This window comes from Pongo pygmaeus, chromosome 21, assembly GCF_028885625.2.
Source record: "Pongo pygmaeus isolate AG05252 chromosome 21, NHGRI_mPonPyg2-v2.0_pri, whole genome shotgun sequence".
Classification (NCBI taxonomy): Eukaryota; Metazoa; Chordata; class Mammalia; order Primates; family Hominidae; genus Pongo; species Pongo pygmaeus.
In genome coordinates, this window is record NC_072394.2 from 10,989,381 (window position 1) to 11,001,485 (window position 12,105).

A 12,105-nucleotide genomic window follows, 5' to 3' on the forward strand; every position below is an offset into this window, starting at 1 on the left:
TAGGCCTTGATAAACAATGAGAAGCATGGGTTTTCTTTCCTTAGGACCTTAATTCGAAAAATTTCATAGGTTTACAATATCTTCTTTCCTCTGTTTAAGGGAAGTTTGTTAAATTACTCTAGAGAAGGAAGTCTATCAAATCTTAATTTGTGCTTCAAAGCCACACTCTAGAAACTCTTAAAAGTATCCTGGTCATCTCGTTACTTAGGGTCTGAGAAGTTGCTGTAGACAAAAATGAAGAATGGTGTTGATTAGGCAGCTGATTAAACATGCGCTTCCTTGGACACATGTGTCTGGCTGTGTTAAACACCAAATGAGCCTGAAAACTATGTAAGCATCAGTCTTTCAGTCATCAAAACTTTTAGCACGAGTGACTTTTTTTTAGCTGCAATGCTGCAATAGGACAACAGGAGTTAAAACGAAGTACTGGCAAAACCTGGATAGAAAGATGCCCCTGATCAAAGGGAAATCTCATCAACTAGGGGATCCTGAAGGAAGCTATGTGGCCATACAGTCTAAAAAATACTGGGATAATTGAGAATAAGTTGACATCCAGTTTCTGCCACAAAGAAATTGCCTTTCAAAGTAAGAAATGTCAGTATGTATTGACTAAGCTATTACTTAAATATGCCCAGATCCCTTCAAATAAGTAAACTGCAAATAAATACAATTTTGGGAACTGGAAGATAAGCACTATAAGGATGAGGAAAGGTGAACATATACCAAGTAGCATCAATACCGCACACCCTGGAGATATTAAGGGCAGAAGCAGACTTCCTGTTGCTCACAGCATTTATCCAGAGAGCTCTGAAATACAAGCCCTGGGGTCTACTGGGGCTGTGTTTCCAGCTAGCTAAAGAAAAATCCACTGAGAAAAAGGCAATGGCTTCATTTTCTACCATTTTCAACTTTGATTACCAAAGGATTTCTTGATTCCAACATGAGTTTAATTTTATTTATAAATAATATGAAGCAGGTGATCTCAATTAGAAAGCAGATTAGGCAAAGTCTTACCTTTTTTTAAAAAAAATGTTTTTGGTTGCCTGGAATGAAAAATATATATGTAAATGTAAATGCATTGCAGGGGATTGCTGGTAACAAAAATAAGTATATCTAAAAATGGATGGTAGCTTTACATGGGCAAATGATAAAGGTAAAAAGTTGTGTGGAATTGGAACAAACTGATGTTCTCATCCATTCCCCTCCTAAATACTGTCTCAAAGGATTGCACCATATGCTGTGATTCATTAACATTATGAAACATAACTGACACATATAGAAGAAAAAAGGGTTGTCAGGGGAAAAAATAGCTAGCTGAATTCTAAAATAAAGATGCAATTTACACAGGCAACAAAGGACAGCATGAGGGTCACTCGCAAAGACCACAGGGAGCACCTTTTATCTGAAAAAAAGCACAAGGTATTTGGAAAACACATCTGAAAAACACGGAGTTAGGGGAACTGATGCATTTGCAAGAAAGCCTAATGCAAACTGGGCAAGGCTTCATGAAAGAGGAAGCATGATTGCTGAATGTTGATACAAACAATGAGCAGAGAACTTAGTGGGCATGAGACAGACAGTGGTTCTTAAAATACATGGATGTGCAAGAAGAATTTTAAACATGTCTTTTAGGCTGTTGCAACAAAGGGACTGAATGGAGAGCAACTAAACTGACATCAATGGAAATAAATAAAATTGACTATTTCAGGAAGCAAGAAGTTAGGCCTTCAGGTTGATAACAGCACTAAAAGATGCAAAAGTAGCAAATGCAATGTTAAAACAAGCAAAGAAGGAATCACGTGGACCACATAGTGCAGTGCTTCTCAAATAATATGCAGAAGGGAATCAGTTGTTTGACTGACAGAGATAGAGACAGAAAGACAAAGCAAGACAATGACAGAAATAGAAAATACAGGAGACAGAAAAATGAAAGGACCAGACCACGAGGTTCAACACTGAACAAATGGAATTCCAGAAACAACAGGAAAAACAACAACAACAAAACCCTAAGAAAGGAAATTATTAAGGCAATTTCCCAGAAATGAAGGATATGGCAGAAATTGATAGAACCCACGGGTCAGCTGAATCGATGAACTGTTTACCAGAGTAGAGTTCCAAAGGTTCAGAACATTGAGAACAGAGAGAAGGCCCTATAAAGGCTGCTCTATGGGTTTTTGGTAGGGGAGGAGGAAGGGATAGGTCACATACAAAAGATCAAGAATCAAAATGGCTTTGAACTGCTTAGTAGCAGCACTGGAGTTAGAAGACAATGGAGAAATCCCTTTGAAATTCTGAATGAAAATGGTTTCCAACTAACATTTTATATCTAGCCAGTGAGTGGGTAAATGAAGGCATTTTCAGACATGTTTCTAGAAACTTACCTCTCATACATCCTTTCTCAGGAAGCTACTAGAGACATGTTTCATTAAAGTGAGGGAGTAAATCAAGAAAGGGAAGACATGGGTAGAGGAAGCAGGCGAAACAGTTCAAGGGAGAGCCAAAGATGACGGAGAAGGACAATTGTGGGGTGGAAGGGAGCTGTGGTGTGACTCAGTCTGACTAGAACAGGCAAGAGGGTTCCAGGGGAGGTTTCTGCAAGGAAGCTATATTTATGAAATATCTGCTGCTCTGAATGTTTGAGAAGAGAATCATACAATTGAGGAATAATGTGAAGTTGGATTAGAGATGAGTATCGTAAACTAAGCAAACAAGCTGAGCTCACCACAGTCCTGACTCAGTGCATGGGAGGACCAGGCAGGGAGGGCGAGTGTCCCTGAATATTTGAGGAGAGGGGCTGGGCAGGTGCGTGTTGGGGAGCCATCATCCATAGTGGGATGTTAACAGCACCTAGAATTTTTTAAAAAGTCAAGAAGAAGGAATATAGGAATGCAATTTTAGTTTGGAAGCAAATACAAAAATGGAAGAAAATACCAAAATGAAAGAGTTGCTGCTGGGGAAGGGGAAATGGAGAGCATGAATAGGGAACAAGATACTGCTTTCTAGAAATGCCTAATCAAACTCTATGAGCATTTATTTTAAAAATGTCACAAAAATGGCATATACACACAAAACAGCAATAAGTGTAAACACATACACACACAAACACATGCACAGAAAAACAGTCAGAAAAGATACATGCCCAACCACCCCACGAGAGCAGTTACCTCCCAGCACTCAGCTTGGATTGAGATCCTCTGAAAGCAGAGCCTGAGGCAGTATTGAGGGGTGATGGTGATGCTGGAAGCAGAAGCATGGGGGTAGGAAAGCGAGTGAGAGAAAAGGAGAAAAGCCAACAAAGGGGTGTTGTTGAGCAGGTCACCACTGTGGGTGACTCAGTCCTGCTGGGGACCCTTTGAGAGACACAGAGCATGTGCTTCTGAATCGCTCCCATGCAGGACAGGAGGCAGGCCCACTTATCCACAGACTTTCATCCTCTCGTTTGAGAATGATCTCCAGGGCCTCGCCTGCTCCCAGTCTTTGGGACTGCCTGGGTCAGGGTCTGTGAGGGCTGCCTTGGCTTCAGAAAAGGGTGAGGGAGAAAAGCTGACAGACCTGGTGGGGTGCAGACACCCACACCGGAAAAGCCCACCATGGCCATTGCCAATGTCACAGGTAGGGCAACAGCACAGCGTGTGTCAGCCTGTGGGATGGAACTGGGGCTGTTGGTGAGTAAGGGGGACTCCAGCCTTAGTCATAAATGGGCACCCTTCACGCGGTGGTGCCTCTGCTAGCCACCCTCATGAGCTAGGACAACACAGGAAGCCATCTTTTGCTCCTGGCCTCAGCTGCTTTGTTTCCACCTGGTTGTTACCACTTTGTCCTTAGCGTCCAATTTTCTGATGAGGACTTTTTGATTCACAGCAAGCTTACTCATAATTTTCCAAAGGATAAACAAGCAGTTTTAGGAAATTAAAATGCAAGTTTAACTGCAGCCTTGGGAGGTAAGAATCCAGGTAAACATGACTAATACACTGAACCTAAGCAAATCCATTATCAAAAAGATTCCAAAGCATCTAGAGAAGATAAAGAGCAGCCCATAAGCTCCCAGCTTGCCCAGGGTCATAGTGCGTATTCCCCGGGCCAGACTGTGGTGTCTCCATGGGGAGCAGGCCACGGTGGCTGCTGGCCTGAGGTCTGTGGAGCTCTGGGCTATGCTGCAATCCTTCCAGGAACTTCTTTTATGTTTTTACAACAGTGAATTAATATTGTATTCTACTGCATAGCAATTCTATCTAGATAAATCTATATACTATATACAATATTGAATTATATCTATAATTGATACCTCTATACACATCTATAATCTATATAGCTATAATCCATATTAGTATAACTATGACTATTTAAAATTATACTTATAATTATATATAATCTACTGACACTTTATATATTTATATAATTATATCTTATTATACTATGTTTTATCTTATTTCATAATTAATATCATTACACATCTCTTCTCCCAAGAAACATTAGGCAGATATTGGCTGTATTTAAAATAATTCAATTAGGTGGCTCTAAATGACAATACGGTCACCTGATGGTGGCAGGAAGGGACTATGAACCTTACTTATGGGCCATCCATTTATTTACACACAGGACGAGGAGTGTACTGAAGAAGAGGAGAAAAAGCAGGTTCTGGCAGAAATGAGCAGCTACAGCTGAATAATCAATACACCATTGGTGGAAAGTAATGATACTGTGGTATATATGATTCAAAATGGTCACGAATTTCAAAACTATTTTCATAACTCAGGCATCACTGGAAGGTAGTCAATGTTTTTTCTACCACCAGTCACAGCATCTTGAGTACGGCTATTCTTTTCCCCCATTTTTAGCTGTATTTCTATCTGACGCTTCTCCCGGGGGCCCGGGAGCTAATTAAGAGCTTCAGTTTCAAAGACCTTTCCTTCTCACCCCTGTTGTGCCACAGCATCTGTGTGAACTGTAAAGGGCAGCAAAATGAGAAAATATTAAAAGGGTATTTAATTAAGCAAAGTAAACAGTGAGGTCAATAGCATCTGGAAGCTAACATCTGTCTTCAAACAAGGCAGGCGAGCCACCTTGAGGTACAGGCAACAGAGGAGTGAGTTTATGCAGGATGCTCCTTTTGTCTACGCCACTTGTGATACCTACTTCTGCTTCAGAGGCGATGAGACATTTAATAAAAGAAAACAAATAGTGATGCCTTGCTTTATCTAGGTGGAGAGGAGAAACAACCCTCCAGCTGTTTAGCACTGTGATGTTCAGGCTTCTTTTCCTTTTGCTTTTAAAATTAACCCAGGAAATGAAAAATATTCTACACTGAACTCCAAACAAACAGCATACCCAGCTCTAAGTCTGCCATCTTGAGTCGTTCTGTGCTACTTTCTTCTGATGCTACTTCCATAGACAGGAGAGAGTAGGAGAATCCCTGTTATGTATCTGCCAAGCCTCAAACACCTTGTAAATGAGCATGGGAGCTGGGGAGATGACAGATGTTACCAGTCTAACGGGGCTGCACATGAGGTGGGACTGTAATTGGGATTGATATTAGAATATCTAAAGCTCAACAAATGGAAAAATTACCAACACAGCCATATCTGGGGTGAATAAAAATGGCTTCCGTCATGGTCAACTTTATGTGTTAGATTGGCTGGGCCATGGTGTCACTAGATATTTGGTCAACATTATTTGGGATGTGTTTATGAGGGTGTTTTTGGATGAGATTAATGTTTGAATCAGTAGAACGGGTAAAGCAGATTGCTTTCCTACTGTGAGTGGGGGCCTCATCCAATCAGGTGAAGGCCTGAACAGAACAAACTCCAGAGAGTAAGAGGGAATTAAATCCTGTCTTACCGCCTTAAGCTGGAACTTCAGTTTTTTCCTACCTTTGGACTCAAACTGAACCATCAGTTCTTCTTGGGACTTGAGCCTGCTGGCTTTCAGACTGTAACTTACACTATCATCTCTCCTGGTTCTGGGGCCTTCACACTCAGATTGAAACTACACCATCGGCTTTCCTGGGTCTCCAGCTTGCCAAATGCAGATCTTGAGACTTCTTAGCCTCCAAAATCACATGATCACATGAATCAGGTCTCTCTCCTTCATTGTTTATTGGTTCTGTTTCTCAGGAGAACTCTAACAGAGCTTCCAAGCCACAATTTGTGAAGTAAAAAAAGCACTACTTCAATACCATGAGTTATGTGTGGAAATGTAAAATTCACAAATATATTTAACACTATATTTCACTGTCTAGTTAAGATTAATATCCAGGCTGGGCATGGTGGCTCACGTCTGTAATCCAAGCACTTTGGGAGGCCGAGGCAGGCGGATCACAAGGTCAGGAGATCGAGACCAGCCTGGCTAACACGGTGAAACCCCATCTCTACTAAAAATACAAAAAATTAGCCAGGTGTGGTGGCGGGTGCCTGTAGTCCCAGCTTCTTTGGAGGCTGAGGCAGGAGAATGGCGTGAACCCGGGAGGCGGAGCTTGCAGTGAGCCTAGATCGCACCACTATACTCCAGCCTGGGCGACAGAGCGAGACTCCATCTCAAAAAAAAAAAAAAAAAAAAGATTAATGTCCAGGGTTTTGGGTATTCATACCAATTTCATCACTGCCCCCCAGGTCTCATTCAGTTGAAGAACAAGCCATACTGATTCTATCTCATGTGTATGTCTCTAATCTACCAGTTTTTCTCATCTCAGCTGCCAGTGCACCTAGTTTAGGGCACAATCATGTCTCCCTGCAAGATGGGAATACCCTAGTCACTGCTCTTCCTGCCCCCAGGCTCCCCTGCTCCCACCATTCTCTCCACAATGATAAAGCCTCATTCCTCCACTTTGCTGCTGACAACATTCCATTGGCTCCTGGTCCTCTGGATCAGGTCCAAAGTCATGGAGATGGCTTGTGGAATCTGGCTTTTCCTTCCCTGTCTACCTTCAACCACCAATCTCACCTTTCCACAGTAGATCCAGATTCCTGAGTCCCACCCTAGTCCTGTTGACTCAGAATATACTGGAACAAGGCTGGAGAATCTGTATTTTTCAAAAAGCTGCTCAAGATAATTTCAAAGATTAGACCAGATAGGTTTGAGAACCACTGCTTTGGGACTCATGTCCTCTGACCTTAAAAAAAGAAGTCCATGACTATCCCTGCAGTTATGACAGTCTCCTGTAATGATGTGTCTCTGCTCCATTAGAATTGTGAGCTCTTTGAAGACACAAGCTATATGACTGACTGCATGCAAAACTTGTTATTGGTTTATTCAGGGATTCAACTTCTTCCTGGCTTAGACTTGGCAGGGTGTATGTGTCCAGGAATTTATCTGTTTCTTCTAGATTTTCTAATTTATTTGTGTAGAGGTGTTTATAGTATTCTCTGATGGTAGTTTATATTTATGTGGGATCAGTGGTGATATCCCCTATATCAGGCTCAGTGCAGGCATGGGAAGCAGTCCTGAGCATGAATGGTGACTGTCACAGTCACTGAATGGCTTTAATAAAGACAGCAAAGACCCTAAAAGAGAGACCATCAGACATCAAGTGCTTCCTGTAAAATGCAATTAGAAGTACAGTCCCACCTATAAAGTGTTCTTGCAAAAAAAAAAAATCAAACCTGAACTTAATCAAGCCTCTGGTTTTCAGAAGATGCAGGGTTAGAGGAGCATGGTGAACAATGCCATGGAGTTGCACTCAGCGAAACCCAGAACATGAGGAATTCAACACGTAAATGACATGCTGTCCTCATCAAATAAATGGTGAGTAATTAAAAAAAAAAAAAGAGAAAAACCTATAGATTGGAAGAAACCAGAAAGACGTACCAACCAATGCTATGTGTAAATATGTTGGTCATGATTGAAACACACATATTGTAAGACATGAGAAAATCGGTATGGCTTCAATGCTGACTGAATATTTGTTTATATTGAGAGATGAATTTGGAGCGTGTGTGTCTGTGTTTGATGATAGTATTGTGGTTACATTTAAAAATTAAAGTCTTGCTTTCTTAAGAGATATAGCTTAAAATATTTATAAATGAAATAATATGATGCCTGATATTTTCTTTAAAATAATCCCGTGTGTGCATGTGTGTGTGTCTGCATATAAGTAAGATTGGCCCCATGATGATTATGCGTTGAAGTGGGGTGATGGAGAGGGTACATTGGGGTTCATTACATTTTTTTTTTTTTTAAAGTACCTCACTTGGTATCTTTGTTTTCATTTTTTTTTTTTTCTTTTATTATTATTATTATTATTATTATTATTATTATACTTTAGGTTTTATGGTACATGTGCCCAATGTGCAGGTAAGTTACATATGTATACATGTGCCATGCTGGTGCGCTGCACCCACCAACTCGTCATCTAGCATTAGGTATATCTCCCAATGCTATCCCTCCCCCCTCCCCCCACCCCACAACAGTCCCCAGAGTGTGATGTTCCCCTTCCTGTGTCCATGTGTTCTCATTGTTCAATTCCCACCTATGAGTGAGAATATGCGGTGTTTGGTTTTTTGTTCTTGCGATAGTTTACTGAGAATGATGATTTCCAATTTCATCCATGTCCCTACAAAGGACGTGAACTCATCATTTTTTATGGCTGCATAGTATTCCATGGTGTATATGTGCCACATTTTCTTAATCCAGTCTATCATTGTAGGACATTTGGGTTGGTTCCAAGTCTTTGCTATTGTGAATAATGCCGCAATAAACATACGTGTGCATGTGTCTTTATAGCAGCATGATTTATAGTCCTTTGGGTATATACCCAGTAATGGGATGGCTGGGTCAAATGGAATTTCTAGTTCTAGATCCCTGAGGAATCGCCACACTGACTTCCACAAGGGTTGAACTAGTTTACAGTCCCACCAACAGTGTAAAAGTGTTCCTATTTCTCCACATCCTCTCCAGCACCTGTTGTTTCCTGACTTTTTAATGATTGCCATTCTAACTGGTGTGAGATGGTATCTCATTGTGGTTTTGATTTGCATTTCTCTGATGGCCAGTGATGGTGAGCATTTTTTCATGTGTTTTTTGGCTGCATAAATGTCTTCTTTTGAGAAGTGTCTGTTCATGTCCTTCGCCCACTTTTTGATGGGGTTGTTTGTTTTTTTCTTGTAAATTTGTTGGAGTTCATTGTAGATTCTGGATATTAGCCCTTTGTCAGATGAGTAGGTTGCGAAAATTTTCTCCCATTTTGTAGGTTGCCTGTTCACTCTGATGGTGGTTTCTTTTGCTGTGCAGAAGCTCTTGAGTTTAATTAGATCCCATTTGTCAATTTTGGCTTTTGTTGCCATTGCTTTTGGTGTTTTAGACATGAAGTCCTTGCCCATGCCTATGTCCTGAATGGTAATGCCTAGGTTTTCTTCTAGGGTTTTTATGGTTTTAGGTCTAACATTTAAGTCTTTAATCCATCTTGAATTGATTTTTGTATAAGGTGTAAGGAAGGGATCCAGTTTCAGCTTTCTACATATGGCTAGCCAGTTTTCCCAGCACCATTTATTAAATAGGGAATCCTTTCCCCATTTCTTGTTTTTGTCAGGTTTGTCAAAGATCAGATACTTGTAGATATGTGGCATTATTTCTGACGGCTCTGTTCTGTTCCATTGATCTATATCTCTGTTTTGGTACCAGTACCATGCTGTTTTGGTTACTGTAGCCTTGTAGTATAGTTTGAAGTCAGGTAGTGTGATGCCTCCAGCTTTGTTCTTTTGGCTTAGGATTGACTTGGCGATGCGGGCTCTTTTTTGGTTCCATATGAACTTTAAAGTAGTTTTTTCCAATTCTGAGAAGAAAGTCATTGGTAGCTTGATGGGGATGGCATTGAATCTGTAAATTACCTTGGGAAGGATGGCCATTTTCATGATATTGATTCTTCCTACCCATGAGCATGGAATGTTCTTCCATTTGTTTGTATCCTCTTTTATTTCCTTGAGCAGTGGTTTGTAGTTCTCCTTGAAGAGGTCTTTCACATCCCTTGTAAGTTGGATTCCTAGGTATTTTATTCTCTTTGAAGCAATTGTGAATGGGAGTTCACTCATGATTTGGCTCTCTGTTTGTCTGTTATTGATGTATAAGAATGCTTGTGATTTTTGCACGTTGATTTTGTATCCTGAGACTTTGCTGAAGTTGCTTATCAGCTTAAGGAGATTTCATATCCTGCCAAACTAAGCTTCATAAGTGAAGGAGAAATAAAATACTTTACAGACAAGCAAATGCTGAGAGATTTTGTCACCACCAGGCCTGCCCTAAAAGAGCTCCTGAAGGAAGCACTAAACATGGAAAGGCACAACCGGTACCAGCCACTGCAAAATCATACCGAAATGTAAAGACCATCGAGACTAGGAAGAGACTGCATCAACTAACGAGCAAAATATCCAGCTAACATCATAATGACAGGATCAAATTCACACATAACAATATTAACTTTAAATGTAAATGGACTAAATGCTCCAATTAAAAGACACAGACTGGCAAACTGGATAAAGACTCAAGACCCATCAGTGTGCTGTATTCAGGAAACCCATCTTACGTGCAGAGACACACATAGGCTCAAAATAAAAGGATGGAGGAAGATCTACCAAGCAAATGGAAAACAAAAAAAGGCAGGGGTTGCAATCCTAGTCTCTGATAAAACAGACTTTAAACCAACAAAGATCAAAAGAGACAAAGAAGGCCATTACATAATGGTAAAGGGATTAATTCAACAAGAAGAGCTAACTATCCTAAATATATATGCACCCAATACAGGAGCACCCAGATTCATAAAGCAACTCCTGAGTGACCTACAAAGAGACTTAGACTCCCACACATTAATAATGGGAGACTTTAACACCCCACTATCAACATTAGACAGATCAACGAGACAGAAAGTCAACAAGGATACCCAGGAATTGAACTCAGCTCTGCACCAAGCGGACCTAATAGACATCTACAGAACTCTCCACCCCAAATCAACAGACTATACATTTTTTTCAGCACCACACCACACCTATTCCAAAATTGACCATATACTTGGAAGGTTCATTACATTATTCATTCTGGTTTTCTACATATTGTCATAAAGTGAAAAAAGAGAAAATATAGGGCATTAGTTGCTACATCACAGTATCTGAGATTCCCTTTAATCCAATGAGGCTTGGAAAGTTTATGGTTGTATTACCTTTGCATGCTAGAAATTGGCTAGTATAGCAGAGTTGGATTATTTGATTTTAAGAACTTATTTAACACCCGATATTAACACATCCAACACTCTTAGGTAAAGGTAATTTGCTCTTTTGAACCAGAAAGGGTTGCAAAGAATTGCCACAGAAGGTCACTCTGTACCAAAGAGAACTTTGGCTATGTCCTTAAATGAAGACATTCTCATTTCCATGAAAAATTCTAACCACATTTTGATATTAAATTAATGTCCTCAAGTACTTCTGGCTCTGCACACGAACTAAATAGAAGATTATGTCAACTTTTCTGTCTGACAGAACTAAGGAGAATTTAGTTTCAGTACTGTAGAAAGTTAAGAGGGGGAGGCAGGAACAACCTTTATTAGATTTCTTAAGTGACCCTTGAATAAAAAGCATTTAAAATTTATACTAACAGTTAAATCTAATAATAGGTCACTTAGAATATTGCAAATGATACTACAAGACAGAAGAACATGAAGACCCTCAACCAAACACCAGTGTGAAAAAGTCTTTGCTTGTAGTATATGAAAATTATAGGGGAAAAGGATCTTTACAACTGTTTGTCCAATTACATCAGTGTTCCATGAGGCCTCTCACCTACTTAATGGCTACATGTGATTACGACATATTTCCTTCTTGGTTTCTGTGTTCAAACATTTTAACATGGAAAGGGAATCCCACTAGGTCTAATTTTCAGACTTGGGAAGGCAATGATTGATTCATATAGACAGACATTGAACTTGAGTTTGGGAAGAACAAGTGAATAAATATGGTGCTTGATAAAATATACAACAGTGACTCTCAAATTTTAGAGTAATGAGTGAGCCATTTCTAATAAAATATAAATTATCATATGCTAAGCAGTGGAAAATACGTATGAAAAACATAACTTGTTTGGAAGATATGCTCCTTTTAATAACAGTTTAAATTATACTTTCAAGAA

General features: G+C 40.0%; 1 protein-coding gene across 9 annotated transcripts in view; it reads right to left on the reverse strand.

Moving 5' to 3' along the window:
• The window catches only part of KIF16B (kinesin family member 16B), a 299,792-nt gene that overhangs the window by 18,996 nt on the left and 268,691 nt on the right, over positions 1 to 12,105 (reverse strand). For 2 of the 9 annotated variants that reach the window (XM_063659362.1, XM_063659365.1), the window contains one exon: positions 6,075 to 6,532. The exons of the other annotated variants lie outside the window; for them this stretch is intronic. In XM_063659362.1, the coding sequence (XP_063515432.1) occupies positions 6,497 to 6,532 (36 nt within the window). In that variant the 3' untranslated portion in view covers positions 6,075 to 6,496. Of the gene's footprint in view, positions 1 to 6,074; positions 6,533 to 12,105 lie in introns of those variants that run through there. 9 annotated transcript variants of the gene reach the window in all.